This window comes from Chelonoidis abingdonii, chromosome 20 (genome assembly GCF_003597395.2).
Source record: "Chelonoidis abingdonii isolate Lonesome George chromosome 20, CheloAbing_2.0, whole genome shotgun sequence".
NCBI lineage: Eukaryota > Metazoa > Chordata > Testudines > Testudinidae > Chelonoidis > Chelonoidis abingdonii.
The window spans coordinates 18114853-18139327 of record NC_133788.1 but is presented as its reverse complement, the minus strand read 5'-3'; the positions used below and the strand labels follow the sequence as shown (position 1 = coordinate 18139327).

At 40.0% G+C, this 24475-nt stretch overlaps 1 protein-coding gene across 2 annotated transcripts in view; it reads left to right on the top strand.

The window, feature by feature from the left end:
• The first annotated feature begins 1891 nt into the window (after window positions 1-1891).
• APPBP2 (amyloid beta precursor protein binding protein 2) overlaps window positions 1892-24475 on the top strand; it is a 39873-nt gene continuing 17289 nt past the window's right edge. Inside the window, exons 1-4 of one of the 2 annotated variants that reach the window (XM_032779326.2) lie at window positions 1892-2082; window positions 15446-15534; window positions 17862-18013; window positions 19324-19447. In XM_032779326.2, the coding sequence (XP_032635217.1) occupies window positions 1942-2082; window positions 15446-15534; window positions 17862-18013; window positions 19324-19447 (506 nt within the window). In that variant the 5' untranslated portion in view covers window positions 1892-1941. The remainder of the gene's footprint in view (window positions 2083-15445; window positions 15535-17861; window positions 18014-19323; window positions 19448-24475) is intronic. The other variant, XM_032779327.2, reaches the window with a different exon arrangement.

Below are 24475 nucleotides of genomic sequence, written 5' to 3'. Positions count from 1 at the left end.
AGGGAGCTAGGCAAGGAACTACAGCTCCTATGCTGGATCCCAAGCCAGGGCTTTTTGCCGCCCCAAGCAGTGGGGAAAAAAAAAAGCCACTTTCTTCTTCGGCAGCATTCAGCAGCAGGTCCGTCCCTCTGAGAGGGACCAAGGGACCCACCGCTGAATTGCCGCCGAAGAGCCCGACGTGCCACTCCTTCCCCTTGCCCACCCCATGCACCTGCTAGCTGAGCTGGTGCCTGGAGCCGGCCCTGTATAGATCTGTGATTTTATCTATCTATGTTTGCAATAAAAACATTTACAATATAGAAGTCTCTAACTCAAAAGTCATGGTTCTTAACTCATGGCATTTAATTGCAGACACTGATCCTGAGCCATAGTAATCCACTGTAAGACCTACATTCTGCAGATTTCTGAGAATGTCTGTTGTGCATATTCTTACTTTCTGCCTGCATTTTGCTTGGGTAGGTGGCTGCAAATAGGCTTCTTTTTCAGACTAGATGATCCTAATATTCCCTGTGTTCCTACAATCTATAAGTCTATGAACCGTGGCAGAGAACTAACTATCACAATCCTTAATAGGACGGGTAGACCCTATAAGGATGGCAAGTTAGAGAAAATAACTCTGAAACAACACAGTAAGGAGAAAAATGGGACAGTGACTAATGACAGCAGAGAGACAAGGTGGGTGAGGTAACATCTTTTACTGGACCAATGTCTGTTGGTGAGAGAGACAAGACCATACAGAGCTCTTCTTCAGGATAGTGTTATTTCCATAATCAGTCAAAGTTTGCATCTACAGCAGGGGGAAAAAAGCTAGATTTTACCCTGTTTTAGCTAACACATGGTAATTTATACACTGTTATATTCCAGTAAGGACAAAGCAGTTGCTGTTTTACATGTTTAGCAAGCTGAGGTAAAACTAAGCTCCAGTGCCTCCCTAGTGTTTATGACCTCAACCTGCTAAAACTACAAATAATCTTGTCTACACTATGTATTAATTAATGCATAGTAAAAAAAACAAAACGAAACACCCTTTCTCTTAGTGAAGACAAGGCTGAAGGGTACTGGGGATCCACATTTTAGCTCATAACTGAAAAAAAAGAAACGAAAATTACATTTCCAGGTTAGGAAGTTACTGAATATTTAGAGCCAGGACCAGTCTTTTTGCTTGTACTGTATGTTCTCTCTCTTCCCCCCACACCCCTTGTTTTATTAGACTGTACCTCCTTCATAGCAGGGACAGCCCCCAGTGTTTTTTGGATACGAATACGACACTAATAAGGAAAATAATGCAGAAGTCAATTTGGTGGGGCCAGAACACAGGGCATTGCATGGCACCGGTGACTAAAATTCACAGCTGCTTCTCTCCACAACCAGAGCCGAGTTTTCCTCTCCCTGACACCAGTTTGAGGCCCGCTGTATCTCCAGGAGTTCCACTGGCCTGGCATCTTCCCAGCCTTTCTTCCCGACCAGCTCCCTCTTCCTCCCCACCCAAATGCACCTCTCTTCCCCCTCTCTGCCCGAAATGCATCCTCCTTCCCCCCTCTGCTCCCCACTTCCTACTCCCCCCAGGACCCGCTCACCCCGTCTCCTCACTCCCCAGCACCTCATCCCCCACCTGGCGTCACCACCTCCCTCTCTGCCCCTTCACCTCCCCCGGGCGCCCCTCTGCACTTCCCCTCGTTCTCTCCCGTCCCTCCTCCTTCCCTCCCCAGACCTTCTCCCTGACACCTCCCCCCGGCTCCGGCCCAGCGGGAGCAAATCATCCCCCTGCCTCATCTCCCCACCCCCTCGCCGTGCGCGCTCTCCGGCGCCGCGGCCGCTGGATCCTCCTGGGCCTCCCTGGGCGCTGGGAGCCCCCCGGGTGCGCGGCGTGGGGGGAGGTGGAGCGGGCCGGGCAGGCAGGCGGGGGGGAGGCGGCGGCGGCGGCGGCTCCGCACACCCAAGATGGCGGCGGTGGAGCTGGAGTGGGTGCCCGAGACGCTCTATAACACGGCGATCTCGGCCGTGGTGGATAGTTACGGGCGGGCCCGGCGCCGCGACATCCGCTGTCTGCCCGAGAACATCCAGTTCGACGTGTACTACAAGGTGAGGGGGGCCGGGCTGGGGCAGATCCGCTCCCCGACAGCCCGCTCGAGGGCCCCTCCAAGGGGAGGGCCTCAGGCCCTGCTTGTCCCCGGGGCTCGGCGCAGGTTGGGGGGAGAGTGCGGGGCGATCGCAGCTAGGGCCCTGGGTAGGAGCTCCTGGGTCCGAGACTCAGTCAGGGCCCCGGGCTGCTGCTTCTCCTTCCCCGGCAGCCGCAGGACGCCGGACAGGGAGGGGGATAGCGAGGGGCTGGCTGGGGGGTGTGTGTGAACCCAAATGTTTTTGGCGGGAGGACATTGGATTGTGGGGGAAGAGTGAGCCCTATGTTGGGGGTAGGAGGGGGAGAAGGGAGGCCTTGCCTCATTTTTAGAGAGGGAAACTTGAGAGGGTGAGCTTAGTTTTTCAGAGGGGGGGAGTCTTTCCTTTTGTGTGTTGGGATTCTGGGTAGATGGGTGGGGGGAGAAGAGTAAGATGATGCTCAGGATAGAGGGACCATAATCACCTCCACCTTATCTCCACTGACCTACTGGGGAAATAGCAACCAGGTGAAAAGGTTGGGACCTTGCTTTAAACCACTTAATTAATTGACCGTGGTCTTGTCATTTAGGGGGAGTGGGGAGACTTCTTCTTCTTCCCCTAAATCTAGAGTCAGTATAAAAGGTGTATTCACTTCAGGGGTGACATCCACTAGATTGGCATTTCATATCAAAGAAGTGTTCAAAATGAGCATCTTAGGAAGCAGGAGGTTCTAGAGCCCTCTCCTAGGGCCTGAGGTGGGGCATTGCCTTTTCACTCTCACGTCAGAAAGTTTTTAAAGAAATGTAGTCTGTTTTAAAGAGAAAATAAACATTTTTTTCAGAAATATATTTGAGACAGATAATGGCCCTCTTATCGGAATAGAGTAGCAATATTCAGAGCTAAGGATGATCACTTGAGACAGGAAAATCTTTCCTACCAGAGAGTAACAGGCAAGGAAATTGACATATGCTAGATATTATTCATCTGCATTATGTGTTAGGCTAAGTGATATGGAAAAGTCTCTCTCATGCATACACTCATAGATAGTATGGCTGTAGAGAGTGATTTATGGATTATTTAATTCATTTAACATGGTTTTCTGACTAACCTGAAGGAGCGCTTTGATTTTTTTGTTTTTGAAACTGCCAATAGCTGTAACCACTGATAATCAGAATTTGCTGGAGCTCTCTCTCAGTATTTTTTCACAGGCAGTGGTTATATTTCAATAATCACTAAAGATACACAAAGAACAGAGGCGTTTAGGGGTAGTATTACTTGAAATTCTTTTATTATATTCACTGCCTTTATTCCTGAATCCTTGAAACCTGATCTGTAAGGGACGTTAATAGGTAACTGACTGACTTTTACTATGTGTTCAGGTTGAATCTGATTCATGTTGATTGTTCTTTTTCCATTACGGAACAATTCAATCCATCTGATTGATAAAGAGACTTCTCTCTAGTCTTCCCTTTATGCTCACTTAAAGGAGTATGTTGCCCTGGTTGAGAGCGGCGAAGAAGTGAACATGCAAACCTCGTTCCTGTGTTACCTGTTCTCAAGAATGATTTTTCTACCACACTAATCAGGGACCTTTGGTACTAAAACACCAACTTGCATCCAATTAAAAAAATATATTTTTGCTAAAGACTATACCAAAAATCAAAATTCAGAATCTCAGGAATCTGCAAAATGTGTATAACTTGAATTCCCACTAAATAAAATATTGGTTTATGTAATTTCCACATGTAGAGTAAATAAAACTACATGACATGTTTGTTGAATGTCTTGCATAATAGTTTGTATTGTCATCTCTGTTTTTCACTTTGTGTAAGTCCTTAAGTATGATTTAACCATGAATGTAACCTAATTTAGACTCTGATGCTAGAAGAAACTCTGCACTCGGGCAGAGCTCCATTCATTTCGGTGGTGTTGGGGGTGGAGGTTTGCATGAAGCTCCTTGTAAACTCAGGCCCTAGACTGTAAACAATTTGGAGCAATGACTGTCTTTTTACTGCGTATCTCTAGAGCACCCAGTACAATGGGTCCTTGATTGATGTGCCTAGGTACTGTTGTGGCTGAATCAGATTATGATAGAGTTGACCAGAAGTATGACTGAAGTCAAACCGTATTATAACCATTGGTTTTTTGGGGAAGGGGGTGATTTTGGTTTGTTTTAAATTGCCAAGACTTTCAAATGCTAGTGATTTTCAGTCCCCAAGTTGAGATTGTTTAAGGAGGCCTGATTTTCAGAGGGCAGATGGTTATGTGCTTTTAGTGTTCAGTAGGAAAACCAAAATTCACTAGTACTCTAAGGGCTTGTCCACACTGTGCGTTATTCCTCACCACTTGCCAGTAAATTCTAATGCGCACAAGCATCTTGTGTGCTAACTGGCCTACGTGGACCCTGCTGATGCATGCTAGAGTTCCCTAGTGTGTGTTAATAAAGTGCTGTTTGAAACAAGACTACATTAAAGCACACAAAATAACTTCTAATGCCTCTGCCATCGTGTAGGCAAGCCCTTAGAAAACCTTGGCTGGGTGTTCGCTGTATTTACATAATTGTTGGTCCCATGGAGATAGGGTCTCAGTGAACTGCTAACACTTTTTACTCCTTAGTATCTATTCTCTAGAAGTAATTGAGGAAAAGTAATTGTCTGACTGATGAGCATTAGCAATATTGAATATCAGCTAGTATGCAATGGAAAATAAATGCGTAAATGGCATATACGTGCTTTCAGATTTTGGAGAGAACCTCTTTCTGGTTGCAGATGTTTAAAGGGATGAAAACATTTTATATCTCACATTTGTGATTGCAAATAAGAGTTAGATTAATATGCAGGGGTTCCCCAAAATCCCACTGAGTTTGTAATCATTTGTGTTTATGAAAAACTTCACTGCACATTCTGCAAAAATAAGTGTGGTAACATTCCACCTTCATCAAGATTATTAATACACCTCTACCCCTATATAATCCAACCCGATATAACATGAATTCGGATATAATGCAGTCAAGCAGTTCTCCAGGGGGCGGGGCTGCACACTCCAGCAGATCAAAGCAAGTTTGATATAGCACGGTTTCACCTATAACGCGGTAAGATTTTTTGGCTCCCGAGGACAGCGTTATATTGGGGTAGAGGTGTATTAACTAACTGTGACCCTTCAAAGCTGTAAATGTATTTTATATATAATGGCCAGTATAATCACTTGCAAAACCATCACTAGCTACACCATTTATAGCCTCAAAACTTCAAAATAGTTCTGCTGTTCCTTAAAGCTCCAGGTCTCCCAGCCGGTTCACTTGAAATAAGAAATCGTAGGTAGGAATAATGGTCAAAATAGGGAAGTTATTTAAAGCCTTTCATGGGTCATTGAGAAGTATAACATTTAATGGGTTGAGGCCTAGGACCCGAAAGACTGTCTCTTTCCCTGTGTAGTATAGCAGCACTAGAAATTAGCAGAGAGACTCAAACTGACAGCCCTCGTATTTTAAAATGGAGGGAGGAAATTGCTGGCAGAACTTGTATATTCTCTTAAGCTTTTCAGGGAGTTGAATCTAGTTGCGGTGGACTTAAGTGTTTAGTGGGCAACTTGTAATAAGAAGCGGACTATCCTAGGAAATTACCTGGCCAGCACAGTCCTTTATATGAAGAATGTTTATCCTCCTACAGCACTATTAAACACCTCAACAATTTATTAAAAACATGGCAGTGCCGCCTTATTAAATGTAAGCGAATCAGCAGTGCCATATCAACATGACTTTAAGGGAAACAGCACTTGTCTAACTGGTTAAAGGCAATTTTGTGGATCCATTATTTAGATTTTCAATAAGTTTTTGAAAGTGTTCCTCATAAGTGACAATCGGGGCCAGCCATATGGGTCAGTGGGTGATGTAGGCAACTGCCTAGAGGTTAGGGGGGTGCCATCCAAGTACTTCAAGCTGCCAGGTCTGGGCTGCCGAAACAGGGGTGAGTGCAGACCAGCCCAGGGCTGGAGCCTTTGGCCAGGTGGGGCCAGCTGGGCAGAGTGCAGGCAATGCCAGTTAGAGTTGCCAGCTGTCAGAGCAGGTGAGCCAGCTCCTAGGTCCGCCTTTCTCACGGACATGAGTGGTGGCTGAACACCTGGTCTCCTCCTGCTAGATCAGGGGTAGGCAACCTATGGCACAGGTGCCAAAGGCGGCATATGAGATGATTTTCAGTGGCACTCACACTGCCTGGGTCCTGGCCACTGGTCAGGGGGCTTTGCATTTTAATTTAATTTTAAATGAAGCTTCTTAAACATTTTAAAAACCTTATATACAACAATAGTTTAGTTATATATTATAGACTTAGAGAAAGAGACCTTCTAAAAATATTAAAATGTATTACTGGCATGCGAAACCTTAAATCAGAGTGAATAAATGAAGACTCGGCACACCACTACTGAAAAGTTGCCAACCCCTGTGCTAGATGATCGGGGAGTATATGGCCATGGGAGCTCCTGGGCTGAGAACCTCCTCCCTGTGCAGCCCACCTGGGCTCCGCAGCCCGGAACTGATCCTCATACCCTGCGCCCCATGCTGCTGGTCTCAGGCTCAAAGAAATGGAGCCAAAATACAAGTTCACCCACGGCGTCTGGGCCTGGTGACGATTAAGGAAAATTATGGTGGAGTTAGGTGCAGAGTTCTAATGTAGGTTAAAAACTAATTAAAGAAACACTAGCTATCAGTATTTTTTTTTTAAAAAATTACATTTCTGTTAGAAAAGCTTTAAAACTATTTTATTACAAGAAGTAACTGAGATTACTTAAAGGGAAAATAGTTTTCTGCTTCTTTCAGTTTCCTTTGTGCACTTACCAGCACTTTGCATATCCTAGTTTCATTGTTTCACTTATATAATTTATTTATGTCCATTTCCCCTGTTTGTGGGGTCTTGCATGGGGCAACACAGGAGAGAAAAACATTGATTAAAATATGGTTGTGAAACAAAAATCATTGACAAAGATATACAGCAGCAAGTGAAATATTTGGAACAACTTTCAACTATTTTTTTTAAGTTGTCTATATTTCAACTGACCATGTTAATTTTGAGCAATAGGCATTGTAGTTGTGATAAGTAATGATAAATGGAGCTGATATTGGTTTGTTCCAGGGCGGTATTGGGACCAGTGTTTGATATCAGTGACGTGGAGGAAGAAGTAGATAGCAAGCCAATGAAGTTTGCCAATGATACAGTTCTTCAAATTAATGAAACTTTGGAAGGCTGTAAGGAGCACTGATTCTTCACAAATCAATAACATAATGGGACTCAACAAAAGGGAATATGTATGGGGGCGGTTTGGTCAGAAGAATCTAGTATTCGCTCTGACAGATACAAGATACTGCACAAGCTGGACCAATGGTCTGATTCAGTCAGGCATTTTCTACGTAAGCAATGACATATATGATTTTTCTGGCCAGATATGCTTTTTTTCTGGACTTCCTTGCTCATTTGGTGCGTTTGAAGATTTGAAAACTGTTAATTGTAGTGTTTTCTTTTTTACACTCTTAGACTGCAGTTTTGTACCAATATAGACTAATGAGGCTGACTTGTGTGGTTTGTGTTAGTTAACGTGGAATGTTCTCAAATGCTTAGGCCTAGTCTGCACCTCAAACTTAGGTCAACCTTGCTATGACACTCAGGGGTGTGAAAAATTCACATGCCTGAGCTGTGTAGTTAAGCCAACCTATATCCTGTTACAGATACCTCCAGGTCAATGAAAGAATTCTTCCATAGGCCTAGCATGGGAGTAGGTTTACTGCAGCAAAATCCCCTTCTGTCCCCTGTAGCAGGTGTTCATATTGGCGTAGTTGCAGCTGTGCACTGCTGTAGTACTTGTAGTGTAGACATAGCCTTGGGTTCGCCTTTCAAAATTCCCTTTTAAAAATGTTTAAGTTGGGCTAAATTGACTTGTTAATATCATTCTTCTGAGGACTTCTGATGAGATCCTTAATCACAGGAACAATGGGGGAATGGTATTAATTTTCTTCAACCCATTGGTACTTAAAAGTTTAACATTCAGTGATTGCGCTACAATAAAATTAATTTGTACTATGAGAATAGCTATTTAGGGAAAAGCAATGTCACTGTAATCACTTTGTCTAATGAGGTAAAACTTCCAGAGTGTTTTTAAAAACCAATGGTAGGTTCTGAGTTAGCTTAATCTAGAATTCCCATGATCCATGTTTTGCTGTAGCTGAAGTACCATGTTTTCTTACTGTGTGTTCTGCTAGTGTAGAAGAGGAACACACACAGCTAAAAAAAGCTGTTGTATTATATCTGTCTAATCAGTTCTCATTTAGAGCAAAACAACATGAATAAATAGAAATTTGCTGAAACAGCACATGGCTTGCGATAGAATGTCAACTGTGCTTTGTGACAGTATTTAATGATTCTTAGCAGCGGTGATATTATCCTGTGGTTGAGTTTGCTTGAATCGTGTCTCTCTCTGAGATGACTTTCCTTGTTGATGAATTACAGTCTTGTAGAAAATGTTTGTAACAAAAAAATCTTGTTTTGTTCCAGGGCTCATGACACCTGGGCAGTTAACTTAGTGAGAGAGGAAAGGGTAGATAAACTGTGAAAGCAACTGCAGCTATTCTTTCAGATTGAGGGTTTCTGACCAGAGTAGTATAAACAAGGCCATAAATAAGCACTGTCTTAAGTGAAGGGAAAAAGCCTTAAGTTGATGGGTTACTTTTGTAGGATTTTTGCTGTGAATATTGTGTGTGATTTCATAAAGATTTTATCAAACCTTACATTGTGCAGTTTTAGCATGCTGTACTTTTGGGGCATAAATCAAGTGTGGAATGGAAAAGACTGTTTTTTCTCCCCACCCCTTTCTCCTCCCCACTTATTCAAGAAAAGCACCTTTCAGGAGAGCAACCAATGCTAGCTAGCATGGAAAGATTCATAGATAATCGTAAGCCCAGAAGGGATATTGTGATCATCTAGGAAGACCTCCTGCATGATAGATAGGCCCTGGGAATGCCCTGAATTCCTGTTTGATTTAGGACACTTCTTTTAGAAAAACATCCAGTTCTTGATTTTAAAATGTCCAGTGATGGAGTGTTTAATCTAAATTTGGCTAGCTTATACTTTTAGCTGATGGATCTTGTTATACCTTTTGTCTGCTAGACTGAAAACCTTTTTTTATAAGATATCTCTTGCCCCAAATCTTCTCTTTGATAAACTAAATAGATTGAGTTCCTTGAATCTCTTGCTATAAGGCATGTTTTCCAATCCTTTAGTCATTCTTATGGCTCTTCTTTGAACCCTATCCAATTTTTCAACATCCTTCTTGAACTATGGTAATCAGAACAGGGTGGAGTATTTCAGTAACAATCATACCTGAGCCAAATACAGAAGCAATATAACTTTTCTCCTCCTGAAGTAAAAATGTATCTGTTTGTAGCTATCCTTGTCTCCAGATTACATTGACTTTACACTTCTCAATTTTGTCCTATTTATAAACAATATTTTAATAGTGTTGGAAATGAGTATAGGAAAATTCTTTTGAAGGGGCACACTAAACTTGAAATCTAGCAGTTTAAGGGAAAAAAATAAAATTTGACGTAGTACACCTGTTCCAAATGTCACTACCAGTTTTTTAAAAGTATTTTTTCCTATCCCTGTGAAAATGTTTCTCTCCCTTTCTTTGTTAACAGTTGCACAAATAGAGGAAACTGACTATTCATGGGAAAGAGTGAAACTGACTGCATACAAAGTGCTGTGAAATGTACGCAGTAAATAAACTAGAATAAAAAAGTTAATCTCTGTAATAATCCTAGCTGTTGCCTATAATAGGTTTAAAAATCATTTAATAGTGTGGGGTTTTTTATCATGACATGATAAAAAGTAAGGTACACAAAGCGGTTTCTTTAGGAAGGTGTTTTACATGTCAGATCTTCGAACATCCACCTTGGTGGTCACATTGTTACAACTTCTGTAGAAGAATATAATTTTATAATGTATATCCTTTCATCATGAATGGTCTCAAAGCACTCTGCAGGCCTTTTATGAGAATCATCTAATCTTGGCAATTGTAAGGTAGAATTCAGCAACTATTTAACAGCATACAACACCATGTTAACACCAGTGGGAGGAGGGAGGCTGAAAGAGGGATAGAAACTACAAGATCCAACTCAAAGGTTAGGGGCGTGTTGAGTTGAAAAAAAAAATGTTGCTTTAGACTAGTAGCTAGTACACTTGGTCTAACAAGAAGCACCACAGAATAATAAGAACTTGAACTAATTAAAATTTTTTTTTATTTGGGGTGGGGTGGCGGGAGAAACTCATCCAGTTTTTTTTACCTTAGTTTTTTTTGTTTGTGTCTCACTGAACGGCTGCAACATCATGAGCAAATGCACAATAGTACTGTACCTTGGAATTTGTTCACTACTGACTTGGGCTCTGATCCTGCAAAAATGTATATATGTGAGTAGACCCATTGACGTGAATGAAACTTTTAAAGCGCTTAAAATTGAGTGTGTGAGTTTGCAAGATCATTGCCTTTAAGTGCCAACTGCATTGCCAACATCACGTTGTCTGTACAGAGAGTTGCCCTGATTTAACCCCAGGTGTGAATTTAAACCAGTTTAGTTAATAGTGCAACCCCCTGAATGTCTTAAGCTAAACCAATAAAAGCCACTATTAAACTAAGAAAATTGCCCGATTTATTAAACCAGTGCAAGTTTATTTGTAGAGAAGACCTTAGTTTAGCCTCCTGAGGTTTCCTGTCCAAATACTCATGGTCTGTTTAACTTGAATTTTGGCAAGATCATAGCCTACCTTCTTAGTGCCAAGAAACTTTTGGCACTAGAAAGATTAGCTAGAAAATTAGCTAGAAAAGTGCCAAGTTGGGCCTGGTCTACTTTTAAAATTAGATTGGCCTAGCTACCATGACTCACAAGGGGGATTAGCTACAGCAACAGAAAAACTCTTTCCATCTCTGTAAAAAGCGTCTATGTGGTGCTATAGCTACAGCGCAACAGCTGTGCCACTGTAGTGCCCATAGTGTAGACAAGCCCTGTTGGATTTCCCTGGCCATTGTAAATGGGAATGAAGATTAGTGTGCATTCTAAAGTTAGGTGCAGTGTTTTGAAAATTTAGCAACTGTAGCTAAAATAATACATAGATTTCTAAAGGTAGTCTGTGCTATAGTGTCAAGCGATTTTTTTTTTGGTTTTTTCCTCTGAAGGCAGGTTAGCAACTGTGGTGTATATCATTTTGACAAGACAAATGCTTTGTTAATTTTTTTGCAGCTCTTTCCTTTGTTTTAGTTATAGACAAGTCTGTTGTGCTCTTCACTGGAATATTGGCATATCTGACAATATTAAAGATATGTCAAATTATTTCTAGAAATATAGAGCATTCCATTTTTCAGGCTGACTTCATATAATTTGATAGGGTGGTGATGGTTGACTTTCTTCTTAGTTTCCCTACTATTATTTTTATAAACAATCCTTTGTCAAGGGATCCGTGTGTGTGTGTGTGTGTGTGTGTCTCTCTTTGTGTTGTGGGGGTGGGGAATCCTCATAAGATTGAGCAGCACGTAGCTGATATGATAAAGTGTCTTTTTAAAGAGATTTTTTCCATTTTAGTACTGAGTAGTGTCACTCTTTGAACTCCGGAAAAACATATGATAGTCTTCTATTTCTCTGCAATTTTTTGATTATTACATTTAAAAATACCAAGCCAGGCGTGAAGTGCCAAGACTTAATGTTGCTGTAGCACAGTGGTGTGCGACCTTTGGCCGGCAGGCCACATGCGGCCCATCAGGGTAATCGGATTGCGGGCCACGAGACATTTTGCTGACGTTGACCATCCGCAGGCACGGCCCCCCGCAGCTCCCAGTGGTCGTGGTTCATTGTTCCCAGCCAATGAGAGCTGCGGGAAGCGGCGGACCAGTGTGCTGGCCGCCACTTCCTACAACTCCCATTGGCCAGGAATAGCGAACCACAGCCACTGGGAGCTGCGGGGGGCCATGCCTGTGGAAGGTCAACGTCAGCAAAATGTCTCGTGGCCCGCAATCCGATTACCCTGATGGCCCACAGGTTGCCCACCACTGCTGTAGCACCTTTATTTTTTGATACAGTTGGAAGCCATTCTAGACGAGTCCTATGTAATTTTTCTGTCGATGGCTGCTAAATGATCTACCGCAGTAATTGATATCTTTAAATTTCTGCAATGACTTCTAAGGGAGAAAACCCGAGTTAATTGTTGAACATGAGTTTACATTTAAACGCCAGCTAGTTTAAGTTTGTATCAGGAAAAAGTATTTCTTTAAAGAAACAAATATTCTCAGAGGTTCAGGCCTACAACAGTGCTTGATAAGGGATATTTCCCTTGAACTTGGCATTTGTTTCAAATAAACTAGCTGGCCTTGTGACCATGAATTCTCAGTCTCTGTGTGGGTTTCCAGCAGAGAACAATTTCTTCCTTTCTTGGGTCACATGGTGCAGGTTTGAGATACTTGGATAACAGTGAAAATCCCATTTCCAAGGTTTCTGAATGTGTTTTTTGCTTTTTAGAAGGAGTGAATCTTGTAGAAAAACTGCCTACTACTTGACATAATTGGAAATCCCCCTTTCCTTTCTAAATCAAGTATCTGTTACCATATGTATGAAAATGAAGCATTCATACCACCACAGATTAAGTAGACTTAATCTAGGTTACTTCCTTTAAATTTTTTGCTGGTAGTTGCAGTAAATGGATGGATAGTAAATATGCCAAGCAGTCAGAATTTCAGGTTACACTAGGGAAAATGAAAGTTTGTCATTTGAGTGGCAGGCATGCAAGTCTATGCCACTGAAACAGGAAGAGAGATCTGCAGGAATCAGTCGTGGAAAAGCAAATATAAGTAACTTTTCCAAGCCAAATTATACATGTATTCATCATTTTAAAATCACAGTAAAAAATCTATATAAACGTATTGACTAAAAACGGCACATCTTTTAATCAGCCTGTAAATCAAAATGCAAATAAAATAAAAGTGAAATTTTACAGTAGATACCTTTATAAGATTGTGTAGACGTATTTTGGAAATATTTTTATAAAAAAGATTTTAATTACAATTGATGTTTGGGACTGCAGGGCTGGAGGTGGCTGTTTTGAGTTGATGATGCTAGCAGTGTGGGAGTTCCAAGGAAGGGACTAATGCTTTTTAACCTGCTTTAATAATGGCTTGCCAAAAAAGAAAATAAAAACTTGTATTATTTTTTTTTAATGAAGCTATGTAAATACTGAAGACTAAAGTAGTATTTGTGATTGATTGGTAAATCAATATTAATGCAGCTTGGAAACTTTTTTTAGTTCCTTTCACAAATGACTTCATTCAGCAAGACACCTGCCTCCAGTGTTGTTTTTGAAATTCCAGTTGTGATTTGAGCGATTCCTTAACTACGGAAAATAAACTTCAGATTCTTTGAGGTAAAGTTCTTACTTCATTGACTTTTAGACAGCTAGGCTGAGGAAAATGGAAGTATTTACTTTTATGCATTTATTCTAAAACAATGTCCGCCCTCTGACAAAAGAGGAACATTTAGTAGTGCAATGAGTTACTCCTCTTCTTTGATGACCTTAACCTTTTGAAGTACAGAAGAAATACAGTACAGTATGTATCTAAAGGGTAACATATGAAACTTTAATTCATTTAGAAAGGGTTGAGATATTTTTGCAACAAAATAGGTGACTCAAAGGAAAATGTGTTTGTTGCAGTTGACATTATTAGGTCAGAGAGTTTTCAGGTTTGTTGGAGGATTTATTAAAATATCCAAACCTGCTGTTTTCTAGAATCAACATTAAGTGCTCCTATGTATATACTTAAAAAAAATTCTGTTCATTAAAGGTGTGCCGATCCTATTTACGTATCATGTAAAATGAGTTTCTCTCCTTGTATTAATAACTAATAACTTGATTTTAAAAAATTAAATTTAATCTTCACCATTTATGTAGCTTACTTTCTGCTCTGCATTCAGGTTATACATGGAAATGATCAGTCTGGTTTTGGTTAGGTTTCTATTTCTCATGTATGAACACACTGATGTTATGTGTCTGGATACAAACACTATAGGAAAAAAATATATATCCCAACAAGTCTGTTTCAGTGTTATGTAATTTATATAAAAAATAAAACTATTTTAGCTTATCTTAAATTTTGGACTAAAAGAACCTGACAGTATCTCTTAACTAATTTTTGCCCCCCACAGAACTAAGTGTGTTGATGAGCACAGAAAAGTACATAATGTAGTAAACAAACCAACTTGGCCTATGCTCCACAATAATCAGAGAATTGGCAAGCAGTGACTAATTTTTCCCAACAGTACAAAACCGTTAAAAGAATAATGCTGATTTGAAGTTGTTCATATTTCTGAGCTACAGTGTACAGTAAATAATAAATCTAAAATTGTTTTTAAAATACTTCTTTCTACAGACTTTGAAAGAAAAACGTTCACATCACTACAGGTCAAAAATGTAATTGGCTAGGGAGAATGACTACTCACATTCATTTGGTTTATAGTCAGTTTCAGCACTGGATAAAGTAGGGACACCTCAATTGTCAATATCCCTTCATGTGCCACCACTCATTTTATAGAATGGTGTTAGAGCAATTCTGTTTAGCCTTTGAGATCTGATGAAATCCCAGTCTGCGTTGGTATGATTGCAAGTGGACAATGTGTACATCTTTCCATCGTGGAGCATCTCGGGAATCAAAGGAATTGGTAATCATTTTTTAAAAAGTTTACTGATTTGTTGGCTGACTGGATTAATGTGTGATCTTTCATATAGCATTCAAAAAGCAATGTGCTGGGATTATAATTGAATTTTGAGATTTGAAAACCATTCTAATGCTTCAGAGTAGCTTGGTGGATCCCCCTGTTCCACCTAGCTAGCACTCACTGTAAGCGTGAATGGTGCAGTTGTGTGATCAACTGTATAAACTGTGTCGCCCAGTGAACTGATACCTTTGTGGTCATAATTGGTTCAATAAAGGAACAAGAGTAAGGACAATAGGGTATATTGGATGTTTTAGAACAGAGTGCTGGGCAACTCCTTTTGTGACTTACTATCCACCTTATCTCTTTCCTTGAAACTTTACATCTGTTTTTCTACAGAATACAGTGATAGCACATTATTGTTTGTTGGTAACTGAACTTTCCCTTGTGATTATTTACCCTTGTTCTAGTCAGTCGGCTGTAGTTCACAGGTGGTGTGGCAAATAAAGATTTTAGAATAATATTTTACTATTAATGTAAAATTTCGGTTTTACTATTAATATAATTTTTAGTAGATTTCATAATTTTAAATTTTTCAATTTTTTTTGCTTCCTCCAGCTTTACCAACAAGGTCGCTTATGCCAGTTGGGTAGTGAATTTTGTGAACTAGAAGTCTTTGCAAAGGTGTTACGAGCTTTAGATAAAAGGTAACTATCTTAGATTATTGCTCAATCACATTTCCTTTTTAATGTCTTGCTTTAATCCCATTTATTGGAAAAATTACACAAAAAATGTTCTTGAAATATGCATTTCTGTATCTTTTCCATAGCTACTTTCTGGTACACACACTCATCTATGACTCTCTACATTTTGGGAGTTGAGTATCTCAGGGGTTCTAAAGAAAATCTGATTTTAATCCTGGCAAGGTATTTCTCCACTCTGTCTAGAGCCAAAAATGGTCTAAATGTGTATCTAGTGGTTGGGGTGGCTAGCAAGACTTCAAAGGTGTCATTACATTACTTTGCCTGGTTTCTGTTGTTGTCGGGCTATAGAGGCAAAATTTCATGTATTGAAATAACTGACTTTCCAAGCCATTTCCGAAGTGGGCAAAGCCCTCTTGGGTATTTTGAAATGATTGATATATCTTGGGAGAAAGGTTGAAATTCAGTTTTCTGTTCTGAGACTCTCCCCTTTTCCCCCTAGAACAGATCCAGCTTTCTCTCCTCCCCCCTCCCCAAAAAGAGAATATAAATGGGTGTGTCGCTAGATAGACAAACACACCCATCCGTACACATCCTGTATTAAGGTTGTGTTTACATACTTCAGGAGAAAAAAAGGGCATGTTGTTGATATAACAGTATATGGTCAGTGTAGAATATGTTAATTCACATTGTTAATTCTGCATTACAATGGATATCTATACATGCCAGGGCAATGTAATTGTAATGTCTTACTGTAAATGACCCAAAATATCAGTAAATAAAATTTTCCTCCTCCCTGCCCCCCCAATATGCTATTCCATTGTCACTGTCTTTATATCATTTAGGACAGAGAGAAATTCCTGATTGCTGTTTTTAAGTACTGTAATGGCTAAAACAGAATATGATGCTTAGGGCAGATCACAGTTAGGGTTGTCACTGATTTTTGTTGTTGTTGTTGTTAATAGTCCTTTTAAAATTATATTGCAATGCTTCACAAGGCAGCAGAGGGTTCAATGGAAGGTACATGTGTTAAATGATTCTAACAATCATTTAGAGAGGATAGGTAAAAATGTGGAAAAATAAGAGCAATATGTGATACCAAGCAAAGAAATGCACGAATACAGTGGGTGTGTAATACAGACACACACACACACCTTTAAAACTAATCTAATTTTATGGACCAGCTGATCTTTAGCACTATATAAAATTGCTACAAGTAAACTGACTTATGCCATTCTTCAGAGCTTAAATATGTCTGCATTTTACCTGGGTGTTCAGCTCTTATCCTTCACTCCTGGTCTTAAATTTGAAGAATGTGCCCCTCCCCTCTGGTCTCGTATTTTACTGATGAATAGTAGAACTCCACTCCAACTTCACAGAAGGGCTTTTGAATTCCAGATCACTGTTTCTGTCACATCTCTTCATTTTTAGGTAAATGGGTAAAGCCATTAAAATCTTTGTAGCATTTGGTCCCCTCTATGAATTTTCTGTTAGTTTTACTTAACTAAAATATGCTAGGCATGAATCCTGTGGTGGCTTTGGCAACCCTCCAATGTTATGCCTATAAAAGCTCTGTGACTGCAATTCTTAGTTCTCTTTACCCCACAGAACATATGTTGTATTACAAGGCTAAATGCAAGCTCAGCTTCACCCTTTCTGAAAAATCAGATCAGTAAGAATATAGCAGATGTATAAAGGGTCTGTCCCTATATGCCCATGTAATTCCAGATGTGGCTGTCTGCCAAAATGATAGGAAAAACTCCTCAGATTGGGGAACTCCATCTCTCTGACAGTCCCATTTTGTTAGACTTGTAACTGGCCTCTTGAAGCTGTATTTTCCTCTGTACCCGCAATAAGCATTGACCTTTTAAAAAACTATCACCTTTCTCCTTATTATATTTTTCTGGTCTTCGACTCTTAATAACCTCCTTTTACTATTCGTTTCTACACCATTTTAATTAAGAATTTTGGAAACAGGTTTCCTAATATGTTTCACATCTGTGAAATTGGCTTTTGGTTGAAGTTCAGAATGATGGATTATTTCCTGTTTTTAAATCTGTTTTAAAATTTTGTTTGCTGTTTTTAATGGCATGTGTAGGTGTCTTTTGTTTAAGACACCCTGCACTGTTAAATCCACTTTGTAATGTACAATGCAACAACTGTATACTACTGGTCTTGAGGAAGATGGGTCTGGGCACTGTCTTCTGGGAATTTTAGATATTTTTTAGTATTTATGACTTACTATCACACATGAGTCTGTAATACTAAAGAACCAACTGACTGGAATACTTATTTTTTTTTAATTAAATAAATACTATTTTCTTTCCTTTCAGACACCTGCTTCATCACTGTTTTCAGGCTCTGATGGATCATGGAGTAAAAGTTGCTTCTGTGCTGGCATATTCATTCAGTAGATGGTGCTCCTACATAGCAGAATCAGACTCTGATGTAAAAGACAAAGCAATCCAGATTGGTTTTGTTTTAGGTAAGTGGTGATGAAGAACAAGGCTATTTAACTGTGATGCTTTAGCTTAAATTAAACTTGAATTAAAGGCATAAAAGAATAAAGTATTTTAGAACATCTTTAGAAGATTACATTTGGACATGGGTATGGAGTTTGAAACAGTTCTATAATATATTTTATATATAAATATACATATATTTTTCCTGGTCAGGTTCTGATTCAGTGGAGTTGTTCTTAAACAATACCCTGTTAATTACAGAGAAGGGATTAGAAATTTGGCAGATATTATATTTACACAGTGTGAAGACTTGTTATTAATTTAGTATATATTTTTGACAGAAAACTAAGGGTGAGAAATATACATAATACCAATAAAAAGAACAGGAGTACCTGTGGCACCTTAGAGACTAACACATTTATTTGAGCATAAGCTTATGTGGGCTACAGCCCACTTCATTGATGTATGCAGTGGAAAATACAGTAGGAAGATAGTATATACACAGAGAACATGAAACAATGGGTTTTACCATACACACTCTGAGAGTGATCAGTTAAGGTGAGCTATTACCAGCAGGAGAAAGAGAAACTTTTTGTAGTGGTAATCAAAATGATCCATTTGCAGCAGTTGACAAGAAGTTGTGAGGAAAGGGGCTGGGGGGGAAATAAACATGGGGAAATAGTTTTACTTTGTGTAATGACCCGTCCACTGCCAGTCTTTATTCAAGCCTAATTTAATGGTGTCCATTTTGCAGATTAATTCCAATTCAGCAATCTCTTGTTGGAGTCTGTTTTTGAAGTTTTTTTGTTGTAATATTGTGACTTCTAAGTCTATAATCGATTGACCAGGGAGACTGAAGTGCCCTCAGGCTGGTTTTTAAATGTTATAATTCTTGACGTCTGATTTGTGTCCATTTATTCTTTTACGTGGAGACTGTCCGGTTTGGCCAATAAGTTATATTTTGACTGAAGATGAATCCTTCCACATCTGCATTTCATCTCCTTCAGACCAAGGACTGTTTTAAAATGGAGTCTTTGAACCCAGCAGGATCTCCATAATATGATTGCAGTTTTATAGAACCTCACAATATTTCTTTGTAAAGTGATATAGGAACATGTCACTGCAAGGTCATCCTGTCTCCAAATTATGGTAGCACTGATTTCTTATATCTTAATTTGGGCACAGGATACCCACTTCTTCCTATTCTTTTACTCTTAATCTGCAGTGAAAGGGCAGATTAGTACAAATTTCACAAGGAGTTCCAATTAAGAAAAATTCATCTTTTACGATGATTCAGTGGTGTCCAAAGGTTTGTTTGCTCTTGAATTTCCAGGAGGGTTCCTATCAGATGCTGGCTGGTACAGTGATGCTGAGAAAGTGTTCAGTTCCTGCCAGCAGTTATGTTCCCTTCATGATGAGATGCCTCACTGGTGTCGTGCAGTAGAATGTTGCGTAAGGTAAGCTTGGACTTGAACTGCTTTGAGTCCGATTGCATAAATTATTGTAAATTTTAGGTCTTGTTTATGTTGAAGAGTTTTGAAGGTGTTTTACTGCAAACTTTTTTTCTGGGGGCGGGGGGTTCATTACATCCCTGAGTTCTTGGTAGCAACCTGCTGTCCCACTGCCCATTATGGCAATATCCACCATAGGCTTTCAGAAGTGATGGATAAATACATTACCTGGCTATTTCTCATAAATGGTCATTAGTGGAAAAGTTAGCACTGTAGACTTAGATTTCTGAGTTAACATTGTATCAGTTTGTATTCAGAAAGGTCTTAAAGGAATATGTTTTTAAATGAAGGTTACGTTCTACGGAAAACAGAAAAAAATCTGCTGGAAATTCTATGAGACTCTGTCCTTTGAGTCAGGAGTTTCTATGCCTACTAACTCTTTGGTCCCTGGTTCTCACCATAAATAATGAAAGGTACTAATTTTCTCTTGATAGCTAGAGGATTGTCAAGGATATTAAATAATCTGACATGTTTATTTGTATTACCGTTAAGTGTATAATATATCACAACACTGTGCACAGTACAGCCCACACCAGGAAACTATGTATGTTTCATCAATAGGACTCCGCTTCAGTAGTTTTCAGTTCAAGACGTCCTGAAAGGCCAACATAAAACTATATACAATTAGTCTCTCTATGCTGCAAGAATAACTATGCACTAGCAAAGTTGTATGCCAGGACATGGTTTTGCTTTCTTTTTTTTTTTTTATTGCTTGTGTGGACAGCAAAACAAATGCCTCTCCATGTTAGGGAACAGTATCAGAACCCACACAATTATAGAATCATGTTTTCTTTTCATGTTAGCAACAAAAACCCAAATGTGTATTACAATATGGATGTCCTTAAACATGTTGGTTAATTATGGTCACATGGGGACAACCATGGTTCTTGTAGTGCAGTCAGGGCCGGCTCCAAGTTTTTTGCTGCCCCAAGCAAAAAAAAATTTCCTGTGTCCCCCCTGGCCCCACCCCAACTCTGCCCCTTCCCTGCCCCATTCCAACCTCTTCCCCAAATCCCCAGCCCTGCCTCATCCCCTGGGTGTTTTGCATTTCCCCTCCTACTCCTCCCTCCCAGGCTTGCCTGGGAGGGAGGGTGGGAGAAGTGGCGCAGCAGCATGCTGGGGGGAGGAGGCGGAGGTGAGCTAGGGGGGAGCGGTTCCTGTGCCCTCCACAGGGTTACTTCCTGCAGCCCTCCCCACGCCCACCACTGCCGCAGCTCACCTCCACTCTGCCTGCTCCCCTGAGCGTGCTGCCGCCTCTCCATTTCTCCTCCCTCCCTCCCAGGCTTGCCATGTGAATCAGCTGTTTTGTGGCAAGTCTGGGAGGGAGGGGGGAGAAGCGAAGCAGCGGCACGCTCGGGGGAGCAGGCGGCTGTGGAATGGCAGTGAGCTGGGGGAGAGGGGGAGAAGTTTCTCTGCCCTCCCCGGTTACTTTCTGTGACCCTCCCCATGCCCCCCACCGCCGCAGCTCACCTCCGCTCAGGGCTGGCTCCCAGCTTTTTGCGCCCCAATCAAAAAAAAAACAAAAAACGAGCCAGAGTGACGCCTCAGTCACATGCGTGGAGCGCTAGTGTCTAGAGCTGGCCTTGGTTAGGCCCTTAGCTTTCAGTATGAAGTCCCTTGATCAGAAACATAAGAGGGGAAACGGTTCTTTACATTCAGCCATACCACAAATAATAAAACACCACAGTAGTTCAGGCAGTTCAAATTGCAGACATATCAATTAGCCAGGCTAAGAAACCCTTTTTACAAATGCTATATACAATAAATAATTCTAAAAAATCCTTTTTTGGGGGAGAGGAGGGGAAGGGGGAGAAATAATTACACACAACTTCAAAGGCATGAGACATTTAAGTAAATTAGTGGGTGTTACCATTTGATCGCTTTGCACTGCAGAATTCCCTGCTCTTACCACTGTGCCTGTATATTAGAAAGAAGTTGGATTTTTTTATTTTCTTAAAAATGGAAATTTAATCATATCTTGCCTTCAGATCCCCCAGGTATATTGCAGGCAAATGTGACATCAGTCTCCTCAAAGTGTCTCCTGGTAGTCTGAAAATGTTGGAATATAATCTGTGCCAGTTTTTAATAATGTGACACTAGTTACTTCACCTTTCCTGCACTTTAAATATAAGATTACTTGTACACAGCTTTTTGCAATTTATCCTCACAGTTCACTGCAAAATTACTATAGCAGGGCTTTCTTGGTGAACCTGAGCAAATAAAATAATTCAAAGACTAACCCTAGGGTGTAAAGCCTCACAAAAGAGTATGTAGCTTTGTTCTTTACAAACTCTGTGATCATAAGGCTAGTTTTTACCAAGTTTTAACTTGTTAAATCTAATTGCCATATTCTGCCTACAAAAGGTTTTCCAGGAAGCCAAATATGTTTAAATATAGAACAAACCTTTTTTGCTGTTTCTCCCAGCATCTGTATCTACTTCTCATTGGAGACAGTGGGGACTATCTTGTTCAGTCTCAAAAGGAAAGATTTAGCAACAAATCTCTGTGAGAAGGTACACACAGAATCTGGAACCTTCTAATTTAATTTGTTCTCAACATAAGACGCAAAGAATTTCAAACTACAGAAACGTGGCTGCAAAATTAATAATCCTTGGTAGTCAGGGACGACATGTAAGGAAGACATAGACATGACTACTCTGTAAAAATACAATTGCATTAAAATAGAAAGATGCTCTGAACTCCTCACCAGTGACTTGGGAAAAACTGTTACTTCTTTATTTTTTGAGCATCTAGAAATGTCATAAGCAAGTTAATAAGTACAAATGTGATCACCACCCTAAAGAGCAAACAACGTAAACATGACACGAATTAGGGAGATAGACATGTGAGTATGAGGAGGAAATGAAAAGAGGCAATAAAAATACATTTACTCATTGAGACGGGTGTATTGATGGTCAGGTTCCTATTTCTAGTTTGTGAACACATCTTACCGTGATACTACTTGTAATTCTGGTGTTGGACTTTTTATTTATTTATTTGTTTTTAAGATCTGACATATACTGAGAGAGATTATTCTGTTACACTGAGGTTGAAGGGTCTTGGATCCATGTTTTCCCAGCTGTTTGCCTCATTACTCAGCAAGAGAGTTAGCAGCTGGACATGTTTTTGTGACAGAAAACATCTAGACTGCTGACCTGTTATCTAGGACAGCCAGCGATACCCGCTTTGGGACAACAGCTCTAATGAAGTTGCTGGGAAAGATTAAACCTGAAAACTGTAGATAAAACTGAGGATCTTAAGCCTACGCACCTAAGTAAGGAACAAAAAGGGAATCTAAATAAAGTATATAGAGTCCAGTTGGAACTGGTTTTAAAGTTTGGGCCTTTTACGCAGGATATTATAAATAGCATTAGGTTTAAAAATATTTAAGGAATATGGTCTTGCGTTACTTTGGAGTAGTGTGTGGAGTTTGCTTACCACATATATTAGAACTAGTGGCACTGGCTGTAGTAAGTTAATATGAACAACACACAGAAACATTTATTTATTTTATTTATTTATTGCTATGACACACTCTTTCTTCTTCTCTATTCTGCAAGGAAACAAACCAAAAGGAGCATATATGTTATATGCTAAACTACATAGCGTAGCCAGTTGGTCTGGACCTCCCATTTCCTCCTCTTTGGTTCAGTCTCTGCTAACTCTTCAAATTGCTATAACAGCTTCACTTTGATCTGCTAGCACTTAGTGGTGTCTACATTTCCAAAAAAGGGGTGTGTGCATGCACAGGTAATTGTTTTTTCTTTTAAAAGAAAAACATTTTGTCAAATAAAATCAGAGTATTCTCAAGAGGCTAGTAAGCCAGACATTCAGAAGGTCACCGGTATAAGCTTCAGAGGTACTTTCAGATGTCCTAAGGCATCTTATTCTAGTTCTGAACTTGATCTTCTAAAATCCCAGGCTTTTGATAGGGATTTACACACACTCACACACAATTAGATCAAACTACAAACCCCAGCTGGTATATTAAAGGGATTTATTACCTTTGACTGAAGCCTCCAGATTACTGGTTATTGCCTGTGGCCAGACACTGGTTTAGATGCACTAATAGAAGTTGACTCACCACAGCAGATCATGTGACTCCAGATTTAAAGTTTTTTTTCCTTGTCTTGTAGTGGCTCTCAGAACCTGATGACATACCAGAACAGAAACATTTAAGTTCTTGGAACACCATGCCTTGCTGTATCTAATGACACACAACCCCAGGACCTTTTCAAAATTAATTGACTTTGCTGTTTGTGCATCATATTCCTTAACTATTATGTTTACTTGAGCAAATATTCACATCTGATTAGGTTGCATGGTACATGTGATAACAACATTGTAACACTGGATCAACTGAAATTATTAGCCTGTAAGATTCCTGTCTCATTTTAGATAACATTTTTTCTTTAAGAAAGGTTTTTATTTTTCCTTTAGCTGGCTTTGTGCGTTGCTGATGCATAACGTGACATTGCCAGATTGAGGACTGTGTCACTGCAGCGTCCTTCCCGCAGCAGTCTGTTGTTGACTGTTAATCTAATGTGCTGACGCAGTGGTGCAAAGTTGCATTTTCTTCCTTGTTCTAATAATTGATTATAGTTCATTATTGCTTATGGTAGGAATTGCATACATATACTCCTCTGCCTCGATAGAACGCGACCCGCTATAACGCGAATTCGGATATAATGTGGTAAAGCAGTGCTCGGGGAGTGGGGGGCTGCGCGCTTCGGTGGATCAAAGCAAGTTCAATATAACATGGTTTCACCTATAACGCGGTAAGATTTCTTTGGCTCCCGAGGACAGCGTTATATCAAGGTAGAGGTGTATTTCTGTATATGCAATGCAACATTATGATGATATTTTGAATATCTGCCTAGTTTTCTTGCTAAATTCACCTGCCTTCAGGATTTCAGATGAAAGTTTTACTTTATTTTTCTGAACTTTGATTTTCCTAAACTAAATATTAAATTT